This window comes from Gambusia affinis, linkage group LG12 (assembly GCF_019740435.1).
Source record: "Gambusia affinis linkage group LG12, SWU_Gaff_1.0, whole genome shotgun sequence".
Classification (NCBI taxonomy): domain Eukaryota; kingdom Metazoa; phylum Chordata; class Actinopteri; order Cyprinodontiformes; family Poeciliidae; genus Gambusia; species Gambusia affinis.
In genome coordinates this window covers 11,515,150-11,542,461 of record NC_057879.1, presented here as the reverse complement: position 1 = coordinate 11,542,461, position 27,312 = coordinate 11,515,150, and the positions used below count along the sequence as shown (strand labels likewise).

The following is a 27,312-nucleotide window of genomic DNA, read 5'->3' as shown; positions in this document are numbered from 1 at the left end:
TATACATAATTTTATGAACTTACAATATTTTAATGAATTAAAAAAAAATAATCTGAGAAAAGGTCTGTAAATCAAAAAGCACATTACTAAAAGAAATGCAAACAGGAACGTTATGTAGACGTTTAAGAGTGCAGCTGGCTGAATCCGACTAGAAAGTTGCTATAAAAGTTCAGTCCGTTTACCAAAAGCTCGGATTTGAAACAAAACAGCCGTGGCAGACTTGACAAGAAATGGGCATTTATTTGCTGATCAAATCTTGGTACAGAAAGTTTTCCACTTAAACAGTCTTTCCATAATTTACATTGGCAGGATAAGTTTGAAGTGGCATCAAGTGAGACGTTTGCAGCAAATCTGCTCATCTTTTCCTCAAACATGCTTCACTGTATAGAAAAATAAAAGTCATTCATTTAAGCCTGGCACCTCAGCTTGACATTCCAGGGAGAAAATTAAAGCAGGTGATATGATAACGGTAAAATATGTTTATCCAAAAAGCTTGGCTGAAGGGCGTTGGGCTCAAGCATCTCGGCAGATAACGCAAAAGTTCTGCAAACATAATTTGTTCGGATTATTCATTTTTTAAACTGTAAAGTTCAGCCGTGGTTACAAAATACACAGATGAACCGAAATGACTTTTTTTTTTATGTTCCTTGTCCAATAATCCACAAATGAACTAAAGGATAATAAGATAATAAAAAAAAGAATCCCATACAAGTTGGACTAAAACGATATAGCTTCACAGGAATTACTCCTGTAATATTGCCCTTATGTACAGTTTTCCATAAGTCTTTTTCTTCTTTAATTTATGATATTGAGAAATGCCTGAACATTTATTATCCTAAAATTAACTAAAATAAGGCTTTTTCTTTTTTATGAAACAGGCTTGTCTTGAGATTTCAAAGCAAAACTTGGATGATGTTACTTGTAGTCTTTATCCGAGACACATCAGAACTGAATAACAAAAAACAAAAAAAGGATTTCCTTTGAACAAAGCTGAACAAATCCAGACTTAGTCCAGACATTAGACTGAAACCTATGGACATGAAAATAAATCCACAAAAATTATCAGAATATATCTTTTTTTTTTTAAAAGTGTTAAAAATAAATAAACAAACAATCAAAAGGACAAACGTAATATATTTTGGCAGGTATGCACAGAGTCAGTTTGTAAACAAAACAATCACACAGACGGCTCCAGAATGCTCCCCGTGGTCGGGGACCACAGGTCTGTTTGCAGAGGCAGTGGTTCACTCTGTGTGCGCTGTTCTCCTCCCCTCACATCTCCACAACCTGACTGTGCATCTCTGCAGCACCTCCCAACCTCAGCTACAACACGGCTAAATTATTCAAGGGAAGTGGAGGGGAAGGGGCCCCCCCCGCCTCCCCTCCTGAAGACGGTCCGTTCACAACGCGATGCGTGCAGAGATGACTTCCCCCCTTCCCGCCGCCGCTCCCTTGCAGAACAGACTACCGGATCCTGGTGAAGAGGTTCAGCACCGACACCGATTCCTGAGAAGGAAGAATCACAAAAGCATCGTTTTTAAAATGCCACGTTGTGCATTTAGGGGAATGGAACATTTTGAAAAAGGAGTCGGGTCGCTACCTTAGTGGATCTCATTTTACTGAAGACGTTCCAGAATCGAAGCGTTTCATCTCCTGCCCCGGTCACGATGGCTTCTCCATCGGGTGACATGGCCTGCACAGAGCGCCTTATTACACATCCAGTACACAAAATAAAGATCGGGGTTATACTGTTATTATTCTAGCTACGCTCCAGAAAAGCTGACTGTCTATTCATTATTTTCCAGCAAAGCAGCTCCATCGCCCAACCAGGGGCTGGAAGGAGAACCAGATTTTAACTGGTTCTATAAAAGAAACAGCTTGGCCTCCCACAGCAACATGGTGCCGTCACATTACATCACTGCAAATGTCTCCACCAGTAAATGTTTGACCCTCTCTCGGCTCTGTTCCGGATTTTTTGTAGAGGATCACAGAGGAGGTAGACAGTTTGACTTCACAGGTAATATCTATTAAAGCAGCTCTGGAGACAGAAAACCACCAGAGCAACTTATCTAGGAATCAAAACCACGATCAGCTGTTCTCTGCCTGGAGCCAGAATACTGCAAACAACATCTACAATCATGTGAAAGAAAACATTAGGACGCTCTAATTTGGAAGTATGAATACTTTAAATCAGGGGTGCCCAAAGTCAGTCCTCGAAGGCCGGCATCCTGCATGTTTTAGTTCTCTCCCTGGTTGTAGTAACAACCTTTTCAGTATGTCCGAGTTCTAATGAGCCATCATTTGATCCAGGTGTGTTAAACCAGGGAGAAAACTAAAACACGCAGGGTGCCGCCCCTCGAGGACCGACTTTGGGCAACCCTGCTTTAAATGAATTTTAACGACACTGAAGAATTTCAATACAAACAATTAAAAGAAGAAAATAAATTTTGAGGATGAATTTGATGGAAAGAATAAGATGCTTGAACCCTCCGGAAAGGATATTGTAGCAGATTTTGGGTCTAGTGACAAATTTAAAGAGGCCAAAAGAACTTAAAATTAGCTAATTTACTGTCCTTTCAAATTTAAAAATATGTGCACATTAATTAATTAATATTCAAGCAAAGATTCCCCTGTGCCTATTATTATCCTTCACCAACTTCTTATAGAAATTTTCTTCTATGGTTCTAATCAGACAGTTTTCTTGTTTATGGTGGTTAAATCTCTGTATAAATTGCTTACCAGGTAGAGTACTCTGTAGGAATGCCCGGTCAGTTTTGCCACTTGGGTTAAAGAGGGATACTTCCAAACCAGGATCTGGTTTTGGGAATAACCATGTGTGCTAACCTGGAGAGAACAACAAACAAAAGAAAAGCAAACAATTGAGCAGGAAAGTGGCTCAGAAGCAGACAGGAGCATACAGTAGGTGTGGTACTGAATAAAAGCAGTAAAAAACAAAAAACGAAGCAAAAACAAATAAACAAAAAAAAGGCTAAAGGCAGGGTCACTACGTTCAAAGAAACACCTGTTACCCTGGCAAAAGTCAAATATTTAAGGAACAGCAACAATTTCTATGTTCTTAGTGAAAAGTGAAAGCATTCTGGAGTAAAAATTAAATGTAAAATAAAAATAAAATAAAAAAATAAAATGAAAACTGCAATTTTTGAACCTCCAGCACATTATCTATCTCATGTGTTCAAGTCAATAAAAATGAGGAACTTAAACTATACCTCAGAGAAAACTGAAAACTGGTCTTTACCACAAAAAAAGCCTGATTTAAAATCCTTTAGTCATTTCTACTGCGACAGACTTGAGACCTGTCCAGGGTGAACCCCGCCTCTCGCCCGGAACGTAGCTGGAGATAAACACCAGCAACCCTCCTGACCCCATTAGGGACAAGGGTGACGGACGGATGGATGGATGGTCATTTCCAAGCTGAGCTTTGAGTCCCCAACATATCTGGAACCAGCTGTACTTTTTTGTCCCCCCTTTGCAACTATTTTCTTTCACATCAACAGCATCAGAAGCGACAGAGGTCTCACCAGTTCATTGGTGTGCTTGGACCAGGCCAGGTTGCAGACCTGAGAGCCGGTGTCGGTGCACTGCAGCGGCTGGCCAGTCAGAGTGTTCCAGAAGCGGATGCAGCGGTCAGCCGTGCCGCCACCTGAGGCCAGCAGGCCGTGCTGATGGGGCGACCAGGCGATGGCCTTCACTGCAGCCAAGTGCTCTGTGTATTGCTGCACGGGCAGCACGCTCGAGTGGTTCCACACAAGTAGCTATGGAAACGAGGAAATGTGGGACATTAGGTTGCTCTCCAGATGTGCAGCCTTCGGAGGAACAGATAAGATCCTTCTTCTGCTTACCTTGTTATCGTTTCCACCTGAAGCCAGCAGCTGGTGGTCCGTGCTCCACTTGAGCCCACAGACTTCCTGCCTGTGGCCCTGGAGACGGCGCTCCGACTGCAGAGGTGGCGCTCTGATGTCCCGCTGCAGGATCACACGATCGCGGCTTCCAGACGACAGCTGGTCGGCGTTCCACGCCAAAGCACCTGGCAGCAAAAAAAGGAAAAAAAAAGACGAAAGGCAGGTCAAAGGGGAGATGATTCACTGGGTGAGAACGAGACACTGATAACAACTGCTAGGAAATATTCAAAGCTTCTAATAAATTTGTCTTTGCACCGTCTCCTCCATCTGTCTGTCAACTCACCCACTCTGGCCGTGTGTCCCTCCAACACAGAGAGCTTCTTCCCTGCTGCCGCGTCCCAAATCTGGACGTAGCCCTTATGAGTGCCCACCGCTACCAGGTTACCCTAAAAACAACAACAACACACATCCAGTCAAACACAGCTCAGTCGAAACACTTAGATATGCGATTGTCGAGTCAGATGGCGCATTTAAACCTTAAATGTTTCATTTAATTATTGAAAAAGAGGAACAGAAATTTAGTGCTCTGCTCAATAATGGATCTGTTTCTATTTCAGTAACCTTTTTCTGTAAGTCCTGGGTAGCTTTAACACGTCCATTTCCACTCCCATTAACCAGAATAGAAACTTGATTTTTAAATAGTGAACTATTTAAACCACGACTTTTTAATCATGGTCTACATTTAGACCCAATGTAGAGTGGAGTTTAGACAAAAAAAAAATAAAAAATAAAAAATCCAACTCCACCAGCAGGCATTGTGTCTAACCCCAATTCAACCCTACTGATTAACTTTAATTATAGGCCTGAGCCAAAAGAAACCTGACCTATTATTTTAATTAAGATTTTACTGCTTTTTTTTTTTTTTAGGCCATCAATTAAGTAAGAAGTAAACCTTCTCCCGTTTTTAGCTTTTGTTCAATGTCTTCTGGCTCCATCCTGTCGCTTGTTGTAACCACGAGGTGAGTCATGTTGGGATGCGTGATTGATGGGAACCAATCTCTGCTGCTGTTTGAGTGGAACAGGGCGGAGTCTGCGCTGATTACATTCTGACTAGAATCTACACCCTATTTATATCTTTATTTCCTCAGCAGGTTAACTATCAACTCCTTTATTTAGACTATAATAAGCAGATTAACACAACTGCAGCTGGTGTATTCTTGTTTGGCTCTCCCTGTCCTGTGTGTGTTCACTGGTTGGGGTTGGGCTCGGGTCATAAATCTAAACTCTACATCATAACCATAGAGTAAACCTTCTAGTCAAGTTTTTGCCCAACATTTCTTTTTATTAATTTTTTTTAACAGTGCTTATATTGTGTAAATATGAATATACACAACTGCCCTGGTATGAGCACTATTCAAGGATTTTGACTGTAAAATAAATGCAGTAGCTCAGATAAATCATGTCGACTGGCGCCAAGTCAAGTCTCCACAGAAACCAGAAGGATTCCTGCATATTTGACAGATTAAGTCTTTGTGCCTCTGGTCACATCAATTTTAATTTGTTCCACTTAATTGTGTGGATAATTTTATCCAGATGAAAACCAGCCACACTCAGAAATATTAGGCAGTACTGATTGGTACAAGGCATTTGTAAGTCACATGGAGATGTAACAGTCCATATTATATTTTAACTAAAGGCTGTGGCATAAAAATATATTTTTCTCTTTTATAGATGCATTCATGATTGAACTGAGGTCTAATTTTTTTTTTTTGTAGATTCATAAATAATGTGAATTTCATTGCCATTTGAACATTTCAACTTAAATAGGACATTTTTTCTGGTATGCAGTAATAGCAAATACCTAAAACTGAACTAAAATAAAAATTTGTTCTGATTTCTGGAGAAAAATAAAAGTCTTTTTGTGTTAAGAAAGGTTTGTTTAATTTTTCGGTAAAAAGGTGGGGACCTACCCTCTCTGACCAGCCCACTGACGTAACCGAATCTCCTTCTACAGAGAGGTCGCAAAGACGCGTCACCTAAGGAAACAAAAAGAAACAAACAAAAAAAAAATGTTGTCGACATACGCTACACAAGGATCGGAAATCTTGCAATTCAAAAGAGGCGTCGCACACCTGGCTGGTGCAGGCGCTCCACAGGTAAACACAGGTCCCCAGCCCCACGCTGAGCACGTTCAGAGAGGACCAGTCCACCAGGTTGAGGTAGAAGTCATCCTGAAGCTCTGGAGCATCTAAAACTTTAAAGGGAATTTTGGAAATCTTGCGTGTAGGCTTTCTTGGTGACCGTAGCAATTTTTGGCTAAAGAACAAATAACAAGTTAAGAAAAAAATCATAACAACAACAACAACAAAAAAACTCTTTGATTCTGGAATAAAAATGATTACCTGTTGCTACTGACGGGTGATAAAGAATACGGGGAAACCGTGTTGCCGTCTTCTTCTGGTAGAGCCCTCTTCGTACTTACAGAATACTATGGAACACAAACGGCAAATAACTCGGAGGAAATCCCCATTTAAAACGAACAAATACGAATTACAGCCGTTTTCTTTTCTTACACTAAAAAGGCTCCTCTTGGCAGGAGTAGACGGCTGCAATCGACGGTCTTCAGACTGAGGGTCTTGAACTTTCTCGATTCCCGCTCCTAGCAGCTCGTTCTTCAGCAGAGCGGAGTAAGCCAGACCATCCACTGACGAAAGAGACGCAGATGAGAGGTGAAAAATCTAACCGGGCTGTCAAAATTAAACATAAATTCACCGTACTCCCTCTGCAATTTCACTGCTCTCTCTTACATTTTAGCGAGAATATTTGCCTGAGCTGTGTTTAATACTGGTTTCCTTATTCGATAAGCCTTCTCACACTTTGTAAAGAAAAGAGAGAGCAAGCCATCAAAACTGGCTTAAGAATGAGAAAAAGCTTGAGGAAACAGTCCAACATATTAGATAAAAATTAGCTCTAAATGCATATCTAAAACCAATAAAAAAAAATCTGTTATGGTGCAAAGATTTCTTCTCTGGTGTATGTTTTTTCAATATAAGCAATTCATAATTTATCATTAATTAAAATTTACTATGATGTGATATTTAAACTCGACTGGGAGAAAAAAAGATTTTATTCTTTAGAAAAATACAACCAAGGGCTTCATAGCGACACCTTTGTTGCCAAGCGCAGCTCAGAGATTTTGTTCGGCTGGACATCAGGTTGGCAAACCTCTCAGGAAGGATTTTGGTTTGCTCCTCTGTTCAGAAATACTCTAAATCCTTTAGGGTTAGTGGTTGCTGCTAAGCAACACAAAGCTACGGCTCACTCAGTACATTTTTGGAGGACTAAGGTGAGGAGACCGACTAGGAGCCTCAATGACATTAACATGGATCTTCCTTAGCCTCCCTCCTTGTTGCCCTGGCGATGCATCCTGAGTCACCATCATTCACCATTGACCAATCAGTGCCTCCACTATGGGAGGAATGTTCACACATGACATTTTATGACTCATGGGCCCCATCTATTAGTCCATAAATGCGTTGAATTCATGTTGTAACAGAAAAACTCCCTGGTTTTTCATCACCATAAGTTTTTCCCAACATTGCTGAATAAAAACAAAAACACACAGATAGTTGCGAGATCTACACCCTGCTCAGATCTCCTATCTTGTGCCTTTGACATTTCCTGTCATTCCATGGCGATAGCTGATATGAAAGGATTTATTCTGCGTTTGACCTCTGTGCCAAACAGACACATGAAACCTGGCAGGGTCGCAGGGGATCAACACCTCATTTCACTAAAACCCTTCCTTTCCTTCCAGGTGAGCAAGCTCACAAAACAGCTGCGATCAGATAAATATTTCCTCCACTTCGTGTTCATTGAACAGAAGACGGCTAAACAGAAAAGATGTTTTGGTACCAGCTCAAACATGCCTCAATCGGGTCAGGCGCCCCGAATTCATGCACAGCAGCTGTAATGTTTGTCTCCATGAGTTCCCGAACAGGCAGAGCTGAACCAGAGAGGCTCACCAGCCAAACTGAGCCCCCTTTCATAAAGCATGATGTCTTTAAAATGATTATTTTGAATTTAACACTTTTGGTAGAGTAAAGGTGCAGGAACCAGGTTTTATGTTCATAAGCAACCACAGGAAAAAAAATAAATAAATAAAAAGGTTAATGATCATTGATCTCTTTACAACCAAATTTTTTTATATGCTTAAATGCAAGTAGCACTGAGAAAAAGTGTTTGGCTCCCTTTTTCTGTATGCTTCGCACACTTCAGTGTTTAAAAATATCACACCAATTGAAATGTTTGTCCAAGTCAACACAAGTGAACACGAAATGTAATTTTTAATTGATGTTCATTATTAAAGGGTAAAAAATTTTTTTTAAAACCGTCCAACAAGTCTACAAACCCAGAAGAACAATACTCTATAGTTAAAAAGTAAATAGTTAATAAAGTTTGGCATCAATGTTTAGCTAAATAATTATTTTTGCTTGAGGAAAAAAAAAAAAAAGACAAAAGGGTTAAATTTACCAAACTACAAAGATGAAGATCATTTCAACTTAAGAAACTAGAAATGATTATGTGACAGATGAAATGCGGACATAATAAAACAGCTCTAACTGACTGTTGTGATAAACAGGCTTTTAAAATTAGAAGAGTTCACATTTTACAAAAAGTAAACAAGGGTAGGATAAATGCAATTTATGTAAGAGTTGTGTTTTCATTTACAGCGTTTTCTGCCTTGACTGACTCAGAATCCTTTAAGAGAACATTTAGTGACTGATATCTATCTCTGATTTTGCCTGCCTTGATATGTTTGGAGAAATGGATGCCGTTATGCATTTGTGTCAAAAATATCCCAGGTAAAGAAAAAAAAAAAAAAAAAATTAGGACATATAGTACCTTTATTGCTGTCGGTTGTCCCATCTTTGGTTTTTCTATTTTGACTGTGCGACTTTTCAATTTCCTGGATCAGAAAATGAAAAACAAGACGAAGCTGGACATTAAGCAGAAGATCGAACAAAACAAGTCGCATGAAATATGTTTCCTAAGCGCACAAACTGATCACTTTGATTCTGGAAGCGTTATGCGTTTGCTACGACAGACAGCGAAGTCGCTGGTGCAGAGCGGCAGACTCACATTAATGCGGTGGAAGTTGACACTCCAGTTGGCTCCCGCCCGGGAGGGGATGAAGCGATCACCGTGCTTGCTGGGAGAGGACAGGGGGGAGCTGGTGGGTGTCAGAGATCGCACCGCTCCCACAGCTTTCTACACGAGGGAAGAGAGAAGACGGCATTTTCTGACTGGGGGCCAAACGGAAACGGCTCTTGGACACAGACTTGAAATCTTAATAACAAAACAGGAGGATAATTTATGTGGCAGATGGTGCATTCATTTGAGGCGTTAGCAACAGGAGGCAACATTTACAAAGGCCGATCATTTGGCCAATGAGGTCCTGTTTTAGCTCAACCCTGGAGCCAGAATCATACAACTCATCTGTTAACTATTTTACTTTCACACAGAAGGGCAGTAATAAGCTCTTCCATTCTGAGCCTCGCGCCAGTTTACAACTATTCTTTTGTGAGAATTGTCAATATTCTTCAATGATGATGAATTAAACATACTAGTTAAGACAGATGGCACAACTTTCTGCGCCTGGTGCGGCTGTCTTCTTGACCGTCGCCAAAAGCCCTTTACATTCTCAGAGCTCAGGACTGAACCAAACAACAGCGATTTGATGCAATCAGTTGGCTTCTTTTTCTCAAACAGGCACTTTATAGATGCTAATATATTGAATATGAGTCAATAATCCGGTTATCTTTACAATAAAAGGATTACAAAATTTGAGGCTGTGGCTGAAGATGCTTTATCTGAACAAGCAACTCTAAAAACTGAATGCACACTTACGTTGTATACAGGCAACAGACCAACAAACTTCAGACCAAACAGCTTCTATATTGCGTTTGCTAACATGAAAGTAAAGAGGGTGCTTCAGTAAAGCGCAACAGTCTGGCTCTCTTTTAAGCCGTTACCCACCAAATCAACATTGAGCTGTTTTATCTTGTTAACCAATTAACCATAAATTACAACTGCATGTTGTTACCTTCATACCATAATTGCCTAGATTGTATTTTGGCCAAATTATGGTAAAAAATTAGCATAATATTAATCTCCTTAAATTGATACCACACTCTGTCTAACTGCCTAGGACCTCAGCATATCAGAACCCAAAATCCGTATATTTTGAACCTTTTCTTCACATTTTATTTTTTTCTTGTTTTCCAAAAACGTTAAAATATGACTTAGGCAGTTATGCTATGAGGCTAATGATATTACATTCAGCAGCCACTTTAGATGCTGATTCTGCAACAGAGAATCAGCCAATCACATGACAGCATCTAGATGGGTTGGATATCTTGCTGAAGATCAAAACAAGCATCAGGATGAAGTGCAAAAGGAACTTGAGTTGCTTTGACAGAGGAGTGGTGGCCGGTGCCAGACAGGTTTGACCGAGCATTTCAGAAACTGATGTCCAAAATTTGGACAACTATTTCTCGAGTTTATAGACAAACATATGAAAAAAAAAAATCTCCAGTGAGAGGTAGTTGTGCAGACGAAAGTGTTTTGTTGATACCAAAAGAGAAAGCTCAATTGTTCGCTAAAACACTTAAACGCAGAGCACAATCTGTGAATGCACAATATGCTGACACCGAGTAGTGGAAGACTGCACTGGGTGTCACTCCTTTCAGCTGACAACAGGAAACTGAGGTTTGAGTTAATACAGGCTCACCAAGATGGAACAATAACAGCCTGGAAAACTGTTACTTGGTCTGATGAGTCTTGATTTCAGCTGTTACATTCAGATGGCAGTGTCAGGCTCTGGTGGAAAAACAACGTGGAACCACAAATCCGAACAGCTTAATTTCACTCATTCAGGCTGGTGGTGATGTACTGGTAGAGAGAATACCTTTTTTTGCACACTTTGAGCCCATTAGTGCCATTTGTTGTTCAAATTTAAATAAAAACAGTAAGAAATTATTTTTTTTAGCTCTATTATCTTCTGTGAGATATTGGTTTTGTTTCCTATCAGAAACAAGATTTTTAGTTTGATTAAAGTAAATTCAATACAAATCGTTCCATCTAGTATTGTTGACCATCTCAACATCCACATGAGTAGATAGAAATATCTAGAAATATCTAGAAATATGTAGAAATATCTACAGGATATTTCCTGCAGAATTATGCACCATGTCTCAGAGCTCACTACATCGCAAACTGGTTTCTTGAACATAACAATGAGAGCAATTTACTCTAATGGCTCCCAAAGTCCCCAGATCTCAATCCAGTAGAGTACCTTTGGGAGGTGGTGAAACAGCAGATTCAGAGAATGGATGTTCAGCTGACAAATCCGCAATTGTGTAATGGCATTATATATTTATGGAACAAAATCTCTCAGCCAAAAACAAACAAAAAAATTCCATAAGAATGTCACTTTGTGCAATATTAAAGCCACAAAAGATTGTCTTTGGGTGGAGTTTCTCTTCGGTATGTTGTGCATAAGATGCCAAATGTCACAGCGGGGGACACAATGACGGATCAGACAAAGACCAACACAGAAAATCTGGGACTATCGCAAATGGTCTCCTTTTTACAACGTTTAAACAGTGATATGGCACAAAACCATGCAGTAAAATGGTTTAGAAATATTCAGAAAGTTAAATACTTATGTAAAAATATCATAACTTTAATAGGGGAATAGCACAGAGAAGCTACGTTTCTTGCATACTTACTATTGGGCTTGCATTCTCATTTTGGATATTTATTTGTCTGAGAAGCCGGCACTCATAGTCCTGATCCATCATACCTTAACAAAACAAAACAAGCAAAGACAAAATATGTTGCAAAAACGATTAGAAATGTAAATAACTGATCAATTGTAATTTTTAAGATTCAGAAGACCCTTTAGTCTAACAGTACTTAAATTATCGTTTAAATGACGCTGCAAAAAATTATGGGGTTACATGTTCTGTCTTTAGATCGCATGCCATTTTGTTGATTACCATAAAAGGTTTATTGTATTACTATTCATTAAGAGGCAGAATATAATCTATGCCGATCATAAATTGGTCAAATCAAGTGAAAGCCCAAAAAAAAGAATAAATAAAAAAAAACGAGTGAGGAAATGACAGTTTAACTCATAAAAGTTTGCTTCGTCCCGAATCCAACCGATGTTAAGTTTGGATTTAACGTGACATTATTATTCATTTATTTTATATGGATTGAGTTCATTCTAAATAGATGCTAATAAGAGCATCACTATAATCCACTTGCCACTACAAAACTATCTACTTAGATCTGAAACGGCTTCTTAACCACACGGATTTACCTGTATTTAGCATTAGCATTACATGTTAATTATCACTAATATATAGTCGCAGTCCTAAAAAAACAAAAACAAAACAAAAACAATTTAATCACCTAGCGCACAGAGCTAAGATAAGCTAACGTTAGCTGTCAAGCTAATGCTTTGTCAACACTATTTGTGAACAATCTCTACTTGCGATAAGTCCTACCTTTATCCGATACACTCTCCTCTTTTGGTGCTGGTGAGCTCCTTCTGTCCAGGCGTGTCAAACTCGGGTCTTTTCTTTTGCCTTGAAACGGGAATTAATAGAATACAAATGTATTCTTTAATGGAGCATTCAATTTGGGTTTGCAAAGCACCACGGGAAGGGAATGACGTCACTAATTTTGAATCTCACACTTCCCGTTGCTAGGGAAACGTGTGCCACTCGTCGGCTCTGGTCTTTGCCATGCAATATAAATTAATGTTTGCTTTTATAGCAGCCTATTGAGCTTTCCTTAGGATAAGGCATTTTTAAAACAAACCAAGGAGGCTTAGTCTGAAAGGAACTGGGCTGCTGTCACAGAAATTATAATTAATAAAAAATTACGTTTTATTTTTTACTTTTAACCACTAACTTTGTGTGAGCATAAAAAGGAAAACGTGTGCACCTTGTTCAAATCAGGAGCAATTCACAAATAACATTTCTTAGCGGCTGTGACATGAAAACTAATAACAAAAAGATATTCCCACGTGAGTAATACTGATTTAATTCAATATATATCAGTTAGTATGGCTTCTACAGAATACAAAGAGTAGGTTATCGTACTCATGAATACAAAGTGAAATTTATTAATTACTATACTGCACATTTAATGATGAAATTATGATTCCATCTTCTTTGCAAAATTACCCAAGCTCTTATAAGTGAAGGGAGCTTCTACTACAAGCTCAAGTCTTTTGCTGTCTTTGACAGGCATTTTTTCCAGGATTGACCCATATTTAGTGTAATCTTCAACCTGAACAGTTTTCCTGTCTGTGCTACATAATCCTGACATCAGCATGCTTCATCAGTGGGACGCTCTGGTCAGGCTAATGTGAAATGTCAGTTTTCCACCAAACATAGCATTTGGCATATTGGAAATACTTTTAATTTTGGATCTCATTGGACCAGAACTCTGTCTTTCACATCTATGCTAACATGATTGTGACAAACCAAACTTGACTTTCTACTTGTTCTTCAGTAAAGGCTAAATCAGAATTTTGTGTACCGTAATTAATAGTTCTGCTGACAGATTTTTGTACCTGAGCTGTGAATCTCTGCAGCTCCATCAGTGTTATCGTGACTGGTCCTCTGATTAATGCTCTCCTTCCCAGATCAAGAGTTTAACCATGTATCCACTTGCGGTAAGTAGGTTGACTGATGGCACAAAAATGATTATATCCATGCATAATAATTCAGGTTGAGAATATTTTCTTTCAAAGAGGACTGCATGAATCTCTTTCAAACCGCTTTATTGGTATAAAAAGAAATGCCAGTGAAACAAGTGTACTGCAAATGAGTACTAAAAGAAATAATATGTGCAAAAGATTAAAAAGAACATACATTCAATGACAAGTCCTGGAACTCTTGACAAACAGCATTACAATTTGTATGATACTGCAAAACCCAGTGGAAAATTATAACCGGACAGCAAAATTCCCAACTATAATTTACTCTAACTTTGTAATTGTGACCTTATAATAATGTCAAAAATGTTGTCTTCTAAATGGTCCAATAACTTAGCTAAATTAATCTGATTCACAGTTGTGGAAAAACTTAGATTAGGTTCAAGTAAATGACCGTAATTCTACTACAAAGAAAAAAAAGAAACTACATTTCCAGTGATATGTGCAAAAACAAATGTTAAATGTGATATAAACTGAAGAAAGACTCAAAAAGCTACATTGAAAAATGGGGGCGGTGTTTAGCTCTAGCGATTAAGAGTCTAATTAAGGTCAAATCAGAACAGTTATCTAGCAAAGTTTTTACAATTATCAGAGTTAACTCTGGACTGCTTCTAAATTTGGTTGGGTTTATATCACATGCTAAAGTGTCCTGAATTAGGCTCTATTAAAAATAATTGCTCACAAGATGAATGCAGGAACCCCATCTCAAAAACAATCTTTCTCTTAGCATCACATTCTCTGCAAAGTACAGTATTTCATAAAAACAAAATATATATACAGAAAGATTATTTAAAAAAGGAGTCTGACAGTCCAACAGAACAGAACAATGCAGATGGAGAACATTGGAGGATAGAATCGCTGTTTTGAAGAAAAGTGAATGATGGAATGGCAAACTAAACTAAATAATCTGAGCACAGCTTCCTGGTCTACAGGGAGGAAGTTTCTCTGGCCATGAGCTGCGAGCCACTGTTGACCTGGAAGCGGGTTTCATCAGATATACCATACTGCTCCAACGGATCCTGTGCAGAAAGCAGACACTCAATACAGACTAGAAGTGGCAATTAATTTTTATTACAGTGAAATTAAATATTTTTAAACAAACCATGAACTGAAAGACAAAGTGTCCCGCTATATTTCACAGTAGTTTATTTTTACAGTAAGCACTTCTAACAGTCGGTAGTCAAACTAGTAAAAATCTCTATGTGTGAATATGCTTCTTATGTCTCTGAATCCATAAACATGAAGAAAAACAGAGTGCACTGCTTGGCATTTATTGCTAATAGCAGTCGTCACCAAACAAACGGTAAATATCCACGTTTTTCAACTAGCAATCAGAATGCTCTAAAGGAAGGGCTAAGCTACGCCATGCTTCAACTTCAGAGACAAATCAAACACAAGTAAATGAGAAGGACTTTGGCCACAGCACGTACTGCTCTAAAGACGTTTATCATCACTGCCTTTAAAGTTTTAAGGAACTTTTCCTTAAAAAATCTGTAAAGACCTGTGGATTATTCTATTTAACCAGAAAATGTTCTTCTTGGGTTTGTAGTGCTAACATAACACAGCAGAACAACAAGGAGAAAAAGAACAAGAAAGAAAAAAAAGAAGAACAAAAAGAAAAATGAGGATAAAGGGAAGAATGGGGAAAAGAAGAGATTAAGAAACTTAAAAGTAGGAAAGGAAGCAAAAAGGACAAGATTACCTCAAAAGAATGGAAAAAAGAAAGAGGAAAAATAAAAGAAAAATCCAAGCTGACAGTAGATCACTGAGCATAATCTATTTTCTTGTAATTTCAATACTGATACTTATGTTTAAAATACTTCAGTGACAGAAATGTTCCCTGCGCCAATCACTGTTCAAAGGTCGCCACCGGGAAAGAGCCTTAATCTGTGTTGCTGCAAATCTCACCTTTCCAGTGAGCCTGTGGATTTCCGTTCGATAGAATATAAGATTCCTCCTCATGAACTCGTAGCTGCAAGAAATTACAAAAATTAATTGAGCATTTTAGGCCTGTAGTTAATTTGATAACAGTCAACTAGTCTTGGGATTGTCGCTGGTAAAAACAATTGTATAGCTTTAAACGGAAAAAGTCATAAGGTTACGGTATTTTTACACAGCAGTTGGAAAGCTACACGAATCACATTTCTTAAGTAGGAGACTATAATCTTTCTAGTTAAGCAGGTGGCCCAACTAATAAACCAGTTAATATTGTGATATTAACCTTTTATGAAGTCTATAAAAATGTTTTGAAAAGTTCAGGATAAACAAAACAGAAAAAAGTGTAAATAATAATTAAAACCAGGTCGCATGGGATGCAAACTAAGCAAACAAGACTATCTTTTCCCTCTGCAGAAATATTTCTCATGTAATTACAAAATAGTATCACTTTCATGTAGCACTCTAAAACAGCAACACATGGCCGACCAAGCAGGGAAATAGTGCAATAACTATAACACATCATGTCATTGATTTTATGATTACTGTAGAGGTTAATTGAGGTTATGGTAAGATAATCCCATATTTATGTTAAGCACTGTTTGTGTTAAAAGAAAGAAAGATGTTGGTCTTACCTGGCTTTGATAATAGAGTCTATCCACTCCTTACATTGCTCTTCAGAGTCGCACTCAAACAGATATTTCCTCTCTGCTTCATCTAGAAATGCTGGGAGAGAAACATACATCAAGTTAATAAAAAACACTTGAATTGAAACTGTAAAACAGTCATGATTATTGGACTTTGCTCCTACATGTATGCACCTTTTTGCAGAAATAGGAATGAGATTGTTACTGGTGTCAAAATACCAAAGTTTTTCTTACTAGGAAGAAAGTTGATGAAAGAAAAAAGGCTCTGTCTAATTTAATGGCAGGCGGTGAGAATAAAAAAATGTGATTTATTTGTATGTGGTGTCCATAAATATCTGTTGCTGAGGGTCAGTGGCTCACCAATAGAGAAAGTCTGACTGTCCTCTCTCTCTACACGACACTGCTCCAACAGCAGAGCCCCGACTGGCTGTAAAGTAAATATTTAAAGGGATTTGAGCCAAGTCATCTACTAAAACATGTAATAGCTGTTGTGCTGAGCAAAAGAGGAAGCAGTGACTCAAACTGACCTCCTCTTCATCAGTCCGGAAGTAAAACAGAAAGTTGACTACCAGTTTCACCAGCCTCCTCTTGACAACTGTACGTGAAAGATACACAGATAACACTCCTCTGAACTGTACACTCAGTTATTGGCTGTGCTATTGGATGTTAGCACAGCCAATAAATAAATGACGTAAACATTAGTTGTTGGAACAGAATACTCTAGAGTTGAACGAATATTGTAGTCAGAAGGAAACGGGTCGTATTTTACCGTCTCCTTTCTTGGGACCTCGCATTCCTAGCTCTGCTGCCATCTCTGAGGGTTGGCGGCTCAAACATACCAGCTCCTTCTCGTTGAAACGCATCTCGATCACTGAAGAAGGCGGAGGGGTTTTCTTTGGCTACGAGTCGATCGCTTTACTCAATAAAAACATTTCAAATAAGTTCTTAAACGATAAATATGCCGGAGCAATGTTGGTGTTTCTCAAGCCGAGTTCGCTTCTTCCTTATCTGATGTCCTCGCACCGTGACCAAGGTAGTCCACTCATCTCTGCGGTGAGGTCGTTGAACATCCGCGACCACACTTCTCCTTCTGCTGCACAACCGGATAAACTCACTACTTTGTGCATCTCTGATAAGATTTGCGAAGGTTGTCAAGCATCCAGGACGTCCATTACCGCCATCTACTGGGCTGGAATGTCAGGTGACGTGCCCGTCCATCCCAGGGGTCAGTAACCTGAGGCTCCAGAACAGCAAGTGACACTTTCCTCCCTCCACCGTGGCTCTAGAAAATCAAATTAGGCAATAAAAAGGTTTTAAAAGTAATTTAAACCTCTTTATTTAAAAGTAATTTAATGTTAAAAATATGTCATAGCTTGAAACTATGGCGTTTTTTAGTGAATTATATCTATTTTTCTTCAGTCCCCATACTTATGGAAAGAATTCACTCAGCTGGTGTCATTCCACTAAAAATATTTTTTTCAGTTGTAAAATTTTAATAATAATTTTTAAATATTATTAGTTTTCAAGATTAAACATTGTATTTATGTTTATAAAGTTTCAAAATTTTGAGGCTCTAGACAAATTGTATTTTATAGCAGTAGGGCGAAAAGCGGCACTTTGTATGTATTTATATTTTTTTCCTTCTTGACCCCTGCACTAACGAATATCAAAAAGTTATCAATAAATAAACTTTTAAATAAGTTACTTTGTCAAAGTTAAAATTTATTGGAAATAAAAATGAATGCTACAATCATTTAAATGTAACAAAGCACATATTCATAATTAAAACAAAAAGTCATGTGAAAACAATTAGAAAATTAACTCATTGAATTTCTTATTCAATGTGTTAATTGACTGAAAACAAATGCAAAACAGCATATATATAGTTTTTTATGTTTATGTATAAAACGTGCCCCAGCAATGATTAACTATCTAAAGACACTCATAGATGGAGAAAATGAAATCACTTAGAGAAGAGAAGAGAAGAGAAGAGAAGAGAAGAGAAGAGAAGAGAAGAGAAGAGAAGAGAAGAGGAGAGAAGAGAAGAGAAGAGAAGAGAAGAGAAGAGAAGAGAAGAGAAGAGAAGAGAAGAGAAGAGAAGAGAAGAGAAGAGAAAAACACGTTAACTTTAGGCCTGGACTCCCAGTCAGTAGGTGGCGGTATTCAGTTCATGAATTGCTAAAAAAGAAAAACTGTAGAAAGAACGCTAACTGCCTCTGCGTTCTTTCGTTTGAGTTGGTAAGTGCTTTGGAAAATGTAGTTTCATTGTTATATATCGACAACATTTTACTCTCTGCGTATCTGTAAATAATTATGTATACATGTATGCTTTGTTTTATGATTAGTGAGGGAAACTGGGAGAAATCTCCTTCCATAGGCTAACATTGTTAGCTTTGTATTAGCATGCTTGCAATGTAATCTAAGCTAAGATAGAGCTAAATGCGTTTTAAATGGTTTGTTTGGTTTTGAAACTTTTTGTCCTTTGTGGAATAATAAATTATGATCCATTTGTTATAACCGATGTTGGTCAAATCGGATAAAATAAAATATTGTTTATGAAGCACGTGAACTGAAACCCTCAGTCACATTAATACATTAGTTTGTTGCGAACCTACTTAAAGTACTTATTTCATATGTTGTGTTTTACATAAGCTGATTTTTGGCAGACACATGATTAAAAAAATAGATTGGTTAAATAAAAAAAGAAGAATTACACACTTGCACAGTGGGTCAAAACTTCAACAGTAAGCTCTGTGGTAAAACTGAGCTGCAGACTCGCTGATGGTAACCTTTTTCCTGGGTATACTGAAAATGAGTTTCAACAATAACACATACAATTCCTCAAAAACAGCGACAAGTCACAGGCTAAATAATTTTCGGTGATACTGGTGTTTCACTGAAAATCTACAAATGCAATAAAATTCTGTTTCTGAATGTGACAGAGGGGTTTTTTTTATTCCAAAATTTACCCATTCTAAAAGAATTACAACACTTCTGATTTTCTCTCCAGGTTAAATGATGGTCCCAAACCAAAATGTAATGTGCACCTTAAAACAAGATATTTTTTCTCCTAAGCCATTGTTTTAAAATATATATATATATAAAAAGCCAGAAAAAAGCTCTGATTTGTTTTTAGTTGTTAGATGCTATTATTTGGACTCTTTTAGTGGTTAAAACAGTAAATCAAAGTAAAAATGACCAGATTCTGGTTTTGATTGTTCCATAAAATGGTCTCTCATATGCTTTTTATGATCATGTTTTCACACAGGAATTTGTTCTAAGTCTAATTTTAACTGGACGGATTCTGTTCAAGTGGTTGAGTCCATCAACTCGAAAACATGGATTTCCAGCATCGAGCTGGAGGAAAAACCGGCAGCGGTGGGGTGGCCTCTGCCTCCGAGAGCAACCGTGACAGACGTGAGCGCTTGCGCCAGCTGGCTCTGGAGACCATCGACATCAACAAAGACCCCTACTTTATGAAGAATCATTTAGGCTCATACGAGTGCAAACTTTGTCTGACGCTTCACAACAATGAGGTGAGAATGCAAATGATCAACTGGCTTGTGCAGTGTTTTAGATTTACGGTTATGCTTCCATATGCTTGTACCCTTTTTTGTTTTGTAAAGACAACTTAAAAGTTTCTCTGGTGTGTTACAGGGCAGCTACTTGGCTCACACACAAGGAAAGAAGCATCAGACTAACTTGTAAGTGCATCTCACTCATGCTTTTCCAAATGCATCATAATTTTTCTTGTTTAGAAATGTAAGTGTTTATATTTCACATTTACTTGTTTATAACTGTAACTATGTATATAATTATGTTTGTGTTGCAGTAGCACCTGCTTTATAATTTCTGTGGCTGTTGCAGCAGTATGATGCTGTGTCAGATGTTGCCCTCACCCTATTGACGGTTTGCTACTTTGTGTCTCAGAGCACGGAGAGCAGCCAAAGAGGCAAAAGAAGCTCCTGCTCAACCAGCTCCAGCCAAAGTAAAGGTTGAGGTCAAGAAGTTTGTCAAAATTGGTCGACCAGGATACAAAGGTAGGCTGGCTGTGCAATAATCATAGCGGGTTTATTGTGCTTCTCTCATATCTTGCTAATGCAATGTTTTCTGAGTGCATTGTGTGTTTATTCTTCTTCTTAGTGACCAAGCAGAGGGATCCAGAGATCGGTCAGCAGTCGTTATTGTTCCAGGTTAGAACTTGATATGAAAATCAAAATCAGTTTGTTTTGGAGAAAACTCCTCAAGGACGATGCAGGATTTAAATATTTTCAGTTTCACAACTCCAAAAAAAAAAAAAAACCCCAAAAAGAGTGTAAAGTTTTTCTAATAAGATGTCAGAGGAAGTATCAGATTATTTCTTACTATATGGAGTATATAATAATGAGGGATTTTCCTTCCCCCCACCTTGTTCTGTGCACTGCTATTCAGCTGACTGAAAGAAGGCTTTTACAAGTTTAACCTTGCTTTCAATGAAGATAAGTTTGACTGGAGATATTTCCAGCCTTTAAAAAAATCAGTCATGTAAAGCTAAAGCAGTGTCACTTATCACAATTATTAGTCAACGTTGCTGTTTACATCTTTGTAAAATAAGTGACTTCAAATACTAATGAAGCAAATAATCGTATTAATAACTAGGAGTGAAGCAGAAATATCTAATATTTTGCACAATAAGAAGGTTTATTTGAACATGATTAAGTTTATGGTGCATAATCTGGGTTATTATAATCAATATTTTCTATTTTGTTTTACTAGAATTGTTTTTCTGTTTTTAATAAAAGCATATGCATCATGTTTTAAATCCATGTGAATACATTGTTGTTTTTACTCAATGTTATGCTGAGGGAATCTCACATTGGTCTGTGCCTAACAGAGAAAATGAAATGCTAAGTGTGCCTTTATTTTAGCTCATTCATTTTTTTGTATGTTTTAAAAAAAAATAGAAACTCATCTTCCCATTTTAGTTTTTTTTTCTCTGTCTGCTCCAGATGTCAGAAAAATAACTTCCTCTTCTTAGCAGCCACTTTAATCTGAAAGTCAAACTGCTCCAAGTAACTTGCAGCTAATATTTCATATCCGTCTTGATCAGATCGACTATCCTGAGATTGCAGAGGGAATCGGACCAAGGCACCGTTTCATGTCCGCCTACGAACAGCGCATTGAGCCTCCTGATCGCCGCTGGCAGTATCTGCTGTTTGCTGCCGAACCTTATGAAACTATTGCCTTCAAGGTTAACTACTCTTTCACTCTGTGTAATTGTTACAGGATTTCTGTAAGTACGTAATTGTCTACACCTTCCTTCATTCGTTCAAGAGCAGGTCTTCCTTCATTTATTCTGTATTTAAAGCTGCACCTCGACAGAAATGTTCCAATTATGTTTAAGATGAACTTCTGTATTTCTACTTTGAGGAAATGTGCAAAACATGGGATGCAAACTGTGAAAAATTGGACTTTCAAAGTATGGAAGTTGGTTATGAATATATGTGCAGGAATTATGTCAATGTGCTGACGGCACCAATGTAACACGTTTGCTCTTTCAGGTTCCCAGCAGGGAAATAGATAAAGCAGAAAATCGCTTCTGGACCCACTGGAACAAAGAAACTAAACAGGTACTAACACACATCCAATTATGGCAGTATACATAAACTGAAGAAGTTTAAGACTCATTCAATAAATTGGAATATTATTGAACTGTGTCACCAAGTGTAACACGTTGTATAAATTAATTACACGCAGATGGATGTTCAAAAGCCTTTATTTTTTGTTAATTGTAATTTTCCACTTGCAGCAAATGAATAGAGGGCATTTAAAAATACAATATTCAATTAAACTATTAAAAAAACAAAACTGTTTTCAAAACCAAAAATGAAATGTTAACTTGGTGGAAAGTATGTTGAATGCCTGCTTACAAGTTATTGTCAAAAGTTATTTTTAATCTGAGAAACAAGACTTGTCGGGACATAAATGTTAATTTATTGAATATGACTGTATGTTTTGACACCATGTTTTTTTTTTTTCTTTTTTGTCTTGTGTGCAGTTTTTTCTGCAGTTCCACTTCAAAATGGAGAAAACTATTTCCCAGTCTGGTGGTCCAGTTCCTCCTCCCGGCATGAAGCACCCACCTCCACTCATGAGCGGACCAGGATCTCGGCCACCTAGTGATTCGCTGCCCCCTCCTCCTCCAGGAGGGATGTCGGTCCCTCCTCTCCCACCCGGGGCTCCTGGCGCCCCACAGATGCCCCCACAGATGCCCATGCCCCCCATGCCCATGAGGCCGCCGCCTCCGGAAGGTCTCGGAATGTCCAATTAATTAATTTACTATAATTTGTTTCATAATAGTTTTTTTTTTAATGATAATTCCTGGATTTGTAAAAAAAAAAAAAAGAAATCCAGTTTGAGTCTGTTCAGTAGATTTTTTTTTTAACCAATTTTCAGGATAAAATATTATCGGTCAAATCTTCAACTTGTTTTTTTTTTTTTTTTCCCCACCAAAATCAGTACATAATGTGAGCTGAAAACCTTTTTCTAAATAAATGACAAAAAAAATTTATTTTGTCTGTGTCTGTTGTGACGGTGAAGATGTTACTATACTGAAGTCAAATTTATTTACAAGGATAAAGCGTTAGATTTAATCTCTTTAGCAGCTCCTCACATAATTTTCAGTTTTGTTTCAATATGTCAAATGTTAGGATTTTTTCCCCACCTTCTTAAATTACTTTTTAAATTCAATTCAAAAAGTAATTTATTTCACAGTGATACATTTTGACTGTTTATGTTCTCTCGAACCTTTAAAAATTACACACCACCAATAAGGGTTTTTTTCTACAAAACTGTTAGCTCATTGAAAACTATGTGCTCATATCGTATTTGCTGTCAGTTTTAGATTTGGGTTCGACCTCTGTATGTTTCCCCCTTTATATATACTCCATATTTTCTCAGTAAAGCAGGTATCGGTTGTTTTGGACATGTGGACGGTTACTCTTGTCCTGTTGGCAAATATAATAATATAAACCTGACAGCAAACTCGAACATGAAATGCTATAAAAATTCTTACTAGAAAGCTTCACTGACGTTTAACGTGATATAAGGGTAACCTCACCAGTAGTTGTGGGTCTTCAGCAGTAACAGAGAAAAACTATTAAAACACACCAGACTTTGTGATGCATCTGCATGACTTTCAGTTTTAAGTTTTAAAGTAGTGAAGTAAATTAACCTTGTGATGACACCTTTTGAGATTTCACCTGAAATGTGCAGATAGCAGCTAAGCAGCCAATTCAGAGCAGATTTAAAAAAAAAAAAAAAACATCTTCTCCAATAAGGAAACAGGGAACATATTTTACTTTTTTACCAAGACATGTTAAAACAACTTTCCATGGAAGCACCACTGAGCTGCCACTTGATTAGGCAAACATTTGAGACTCCATTTGATGGGTAGTGAGAGCAGAAATTTTTATTTTTTTAAAAATTATTTCCCATCTTGCAGCTTATTCTTTTTTTGCCTTTGTCTCCTCTTCTCTTTCATCCTGTTCGTCTGCTGCCTCTTCAGGGTCCTCTTTCCTGGCTGTCCCTCTCTTGTCTTTGATTTTGTTAGCCCTGGCTTTCCTGGCCCTCCTGTCCTTTAATTTCCCGTCTCTTTGCTTTAAGAGTTTTTTCTCTGGCAGCGGCCTGTTCCTGAGACCTCTCGATGTTCGTCTTGTTACTTCCCTCTTTGATTTTCTTCTTTTGATCTCTTCATCGTCATCCTCGTCTTCGTCTTCATCATCAAGGTCTGGCAGCCACCAAAACACGACTTCCCATAGAGACGTCTCTGGCTTTAAGGGAACGAAATGTGTCTAGCTTAGAAGGGCTTATCAAAGTCATGGTGATGAAACACTCGATGTTTAATTGTAAAACCTGCAACAGAGACTAGTTTACCTCCGGCAGACGGCCTCTGTGACGTAACCACTCTGATCGTCTCATTGTTAGTCCAGCTTCCTCCTCTTCCTCTACTATTCCCTGGCCACGTAAAGTTTCTGTGGGATTTTGAAATACTTTATATTCTTACATTTATTTCTATACACTTCTGCTCAATATCTTGAAACCAGGGATCATTTTCCATCCTGCTGCAAGAGGCAGAGTTGGCAAATTACTGAAAACATTTAAGCTGCCCATCAGCTAATCAAAGTTCAAGGACAAAAGATTAGAAAGTCCAAACCTGGATGGTTAAAATGGCTTTCGTGTTATTTTCTGTCATGCATTTACACTCTCTTGACCCTCAGATGCCAAATGCAAAAACGTCTCTCTGTCTTTGAAAGTGCAATGATTGTCGAGCCATTTTAGAATAATTCTCACCTTGAGGCAGGGCCGTGCAGAGACCTTTGGGGGGGCAGGGGCTCGAAGTTAAAAAAGGGCACATTGAACAAGACCTTAAAACACCATACAACAACATAGCAGCAACCCATATTAATCAAGAATCTCATTGGATCCTACTATATCATTGCCATCATGCGGAGACAATGCAAAGCAAATGTAGTATATTTTCCCCAACAGGTATAATGTTGCTGTTTCTGCTGCTGACAGTCCTGGAGGTCTGAATTGATCTGAGACTGTAGTTGTTAAACAGACCAGAGGAGAGAAAGGTCGCTGGTTATGAATAAGCAAATTTGCTGCTATTTTACTAATTAAGCCCTAATAACATTCAGGGGCCCCTGGAAATGGTTTAATGGTACCACAGACCATAGATCTAAAGCTGCAGCATCATTTATAGAGAATGACAATGTTATTAAATTTGATTTAATGCATTCAGCTGAGAAAAAAAAGCACATTTGGGATTTAATTAGGACATTTACTTTGTAAAAGACTAAAGAATCATCTTGATAGTTTGATTTTGTGTTACCATGGCTACAATATGGTGTAATCTTTGTGTTCACAAATACATCACAGCAAACAACCAATAATCAGTGATTGATTTTAAACTCTGCCAATAAACCTGGTCGCCCTCTCGCAGATTCACCTTATCGATATTTAAACATGTTAGTGATGCTGAGGTTCTTAGTAGGAAGGGTTCAGGTGTTGGGGACCAGGGGGTGTTGTCTAAGGCCCCATATTACCTTGGGCCGGCCCTGCATAAACAGCCGCTGCGATGCGCATCTCTGGAATCTACCTGGAATCTACCTGGAATCCCCCATGTGGCCCCTGTTTTGTTCATCTCATGTCCCTGAACTTCAACTTCAAACCAGGTTAAAGTCCAACAGCATGGGAACACTTTCCCAGACTTCCCATTTTGATCAGAAGCCTACTTATATGTATTTATAGTTTAGTCTACTTGCCATGAAGCTTCTGGAAGCCTGAGGTGAGCACCAGGATGGCGATGGCTACAAAAAGACAACGGTTGAGGGTGACGTTTTCCCAGGGTGTCTCTAGCTGAGTCAGGTTCTGGATCGACAAGGTTTTATGCAAGGATGCTGGAAGATGTGAAGAAAAGGGAACTCTTTTAAATATTGAACTTAAAAGATTAAAGAGGAAGTATGTCAATTACTCACTAGCTTTGGTGAAGCTGGGTTCTCTGGATAAGATCTTAGGTTCTGATATTGGTTGCAGAGACACAGGAGGCACTTCCTGTCGCAGAACAACTTATCAATAAAGGATCACAGGATGAACCACTTTTGTAAATGTAGGTTGTTTCTAAACTCACCTCTCTGATTTTTCTTGCAGTGTACATTTCTGAAATGAAAACAATAAATCCACAGAAGTATTATACAATAAATCAACTAAAAAGACAACCAATAATAAAGTGAACCCACCAAAATAAGCCCTTAATACTATATTTGCAGGGTTCCATTATGCAAACATGTGACTGGTAAATGCATGTGTCATTTCATTTCTGTAAGGTTCTTCTTGGGAATGATGTGTGAAACTGAGGTGGCAGCCTTTGTTGTCTTTTGTAAACCTTTTTATCAAAAAGGACAAGTTGTGAATTTACTTCTTTTCGTTTTTTCTTATTTTATAATATTATTTAACGGAATATAAGGTTAGGCTAAAATGGTGCTGGATCTTAGTGACAATGGATTGCCATTATTTTGAACAGAGCTGAACATGCAGGCATCAGTGAGTCAGTGGGTGTGATTTTGTGCGTACCGCCACTTGCTCTGCGGATCTGTCGAACAGGTCTCTGTGGAGGAGCGTCTGCCCTCGGTGGCCATAACTCCTCCTCAAATGTCTCATAGCTTTCCTCCATTCCCCCTCTGAAAAAGATAAAGACAAAGGAAGACAGAATTGCCATAAATTATTATTCTTTTATTTAAATCATGTCTGAAACTTCAGGCATGCAATGTTACATAAGGTTGTAATCAGACACCAGTTTAGCACATGATATTTTTTTCTTAGCGCTTCTGATTTGAGAACTGCTAAAAACAACATTTGAATATTCCAAGTGTTAAGGTTATTCATTTCACTATATTTACTTTTACTCACACTAAAAAAAAAATCTGAATAAATCAGTATTCAGTTTAGCTGCACAGACTGTCAAAAGAAAAAGGTTAATTTCTCCCCTTTATGGACAAAACTGATTCATTTTTCTTGACCTTCACATTTAAGGATGAATGCTGTAAGACCCTCCTGTCTTACATGACATTTCTACACGAACACTGAGCTAATGTCCTTGTAGGCCTATAAATAGATGGAGCAGGGCCACCCGGAAAGACAGATGGATTGACAATACAAAAATACATGAAAAGAATATGTTGGCTGTAACAATTGAATGCTATTTAATCCATTCGGTGGAAATCCCCTGACAGAAATAAGGACCTACCTGCCTTGACATTCGGTGTTCCTTTGTCACGGGGTTGTTGTTCCTCCACAGAGTCTTTGGGCTGTCTGACAGCCAAGCACAGGTGCATGAGGATGAAAAAAACAAAACGTGTTGACTGAGACAAGCTTGAAATTACTATGCCTCTTACAGCTGTTAGATATTAAGCTGTAAAGTAAGAATATGGACAAATATAACCTGCCAAGAGAAGGTATGTAGAGACAGTTTTACTTAGCAACCAGACCTTTGTTCACATAAGTAATTATATAGATTTTTTAGCATTTATTC

At 38.1% G+C, this 27,312-nt stretch overlaps 4 protein-coding genes across 4 annotated transcripts; 1 reads left to right on the top strand and 3 right to left on the bottom strand.

Moving 5' to 3' along the window:
- Positions 1-220: 220 nt before the first annotated feature.
- fzr1a (fizzy/cell division cycle 20 related 1a) lies at positions 221-12,676 on the bottom strand. The gene is made up of 14 exons (XM_044133831.1): positions 12,437-12,676; positions 11,654-11,727; positions 9,003-9,131; positions 8,766-8,829; positions 6,434-6,564; positions 6,263-6,348; positions 5,993-6,176; positions 5,831-5,896; positions 4,204-4,306; positions 3,861-4,045; positions 3,540-3,773; positions 2,740-2,844; positions 1,601-1,693; positions 221-1,506 (listed from the first exon to the last, which is right to left on the bottom strand). Exons 2-14 carry the CDS (start codon positions 11,723-11,725, stop codon positions 1,465-1,467), a joined length of 1,494 nt encoding a protein of 497 aa, XP_043989766.1. The 5' UTR covers positions 11,726-11,727; positions 12,437-12,676; the 3' UTR covers positions 221-1,464.
- A 1,029-nt stretch (positions 12,677-13,705) lies between these two features.
- plekhj1 (pleckstrin homology domain containing, family J member 1) lies at positions 13,706-17,359 on the bottom strand. Its single transcript, XM_044133830.1, has 6 exons — positions 17,008-17,359; positions 16,766-16,833; positions 16,599-16,665; positions 16,227-16,317; positions 15,565-15,628; positions 13,706-14,675 (listed from the first exon to the last, which is right to left on the bottom strand). Exons 1-6 carry the CDS (start codon positions 17,099-17,101, stop codon positions 14,583-14,585), a joined length of 477 nt encoding a protein of 158 aa, XP_043989765.1. The 5' UTR covers positions 17,102-17,359; the 3' UTR covers positions 13,706-14,582.
- Positions 17,360-18,327: 968 nt separating this feature from the next.
- Positions 18,328-22,784, top strand: sf3a2 (splicing factor 3a, subunit 2). The gene is made up of 8 exons (XM_044133828.1): positions 18,328-18,476; positions 19,507-19,774; positions 19,896-19,942; positions 20,169-20,278; positions 20,382-20,431; positions 21,328-21,468; positions 21,779-21,847; positions 22,276-22,784. Exons 2-8 carry the CDS (start codon positions 19,577-19,579, stop codon positions 22,546-22,548), a joined length of 888 nt encoding a protein of 295 aa, XP_043989763.1. The 5' UTR covers positions 18,328-18,476; positions 19,507-19,576; the 3' UTR covers positions 22,549-22,784.
- Positions 22,785-23,670: 886 nt separating this feature from the next.
- On the bottom strand, positions 23,671-27,102 carry LOC122840978. The gene is made up of 7 exons (XM_044133829.1): positions 27,032-27,102; positions 26,355-26,461; positions 25,912-25,940; positions 25,760-25,835; positions 25,547-25,681; positions 24,153-24,250; positions 23,671-24,049 (listed from the first exon to the last, which is right to left on the bottom strand). Exons 1-7 carry the CDS (start codon positions 27,037-27,039, stop codon positions 23,723-23,725), a joined length of 780 nt encoding a protein of 259 aa, XP_043989764.1. The 5' UTR covers positions 27,040-27,102; the 3' UTR covers positions 23,671-23,722.
- Between the last annotated feature and the right edge of the window lie 210 nt (positions 27,103-27,312).

Excerpts from the sequence above, each read along its gene's own strand:
- fzr1a (XM_044133831.1), bottom strand. The coding sequence starts at position 11,725 with ATGATGGATCAGGACTATGAGTGCCGGCTTCTCAGACAAATAAATATC. Across the intron at positions 8,830-9,002 it reads TCAACTTCCACCGCATTAAT|GAAATTGAAAAGTCGCACAG; the intron begins GTGAGTCTGCCG and ends TTTCTGATCCAG. Across the intron at positions 6,565-8,765 it reads GACAACCGACAGCAATAAAG|TGGATGGTCTGGCTTACTCC; the intron begins GTACTATATGTC and ends CTCTTTCGTCAG.
- plekhj1 (XM_044133830.1), bottom strand. The coding sequence starts at position 17,101 with ATGCGTTTCAACGAGAAGGAGCTGGTATGTTTGAGCCGCCAACCCTCA. Across the intron at positions 16,834-17,007 it reads AGGTCCCAAGAAAGGAGACG|TTGTCAAGAGGAGGCTGGTG; the intron begins GTAAAATACGAC and ends TTTCACGTACAG. Across the intron at positions 16,666-16,765 it reads TCCGGACTGATGAAGAGGAG|CCAGTCGGGGCTCTGCTGTT; the intron begins GTCAGTTTGAGT and ends TTTACTTTACAG.
- sf3a2 (XM_044133828.1), top strand. The coding sequence starts at position 19,577 with ATGGATTTCCAGCATCGAGCTGGAGGAAAAACCGGCAGCGGTGGGGTG. Across the intron at positions 20,279-20,381 it reads TGGTCGACCAGGATACAAAG|TGACCAAGCAGAGGGATCCA; the intron begins GTAGGCTGGCTG and ends TCTTCTTCTTAG. Across the intron at positions 21,848-22,275 it reads GGAACAAAGAAACTAAACAG|TTTTTTCTGCAGTTCCACTT; the intron begins GTACTAACACAC and ends TCTTGTGTGCAG.
- LOC122840978 (XM_044133829.1), bottom strand. Across the intron at positions 24,251-25,546 it reads AGGCTTCCAGAAGCTTCATG|AAACTTTACGTGGCCAGGGA; the intron begins GCAAGTAGACTA and ends AAAATCCCACAG. Across the intron at positions 24,050-24,152 it reads ACAGAGGCCGTCTGCCGGAG|CCAGAGACGTCTCTATGGGA; the intron begins GTAAACTAGTCT and ends GTTCCCTTAAAG.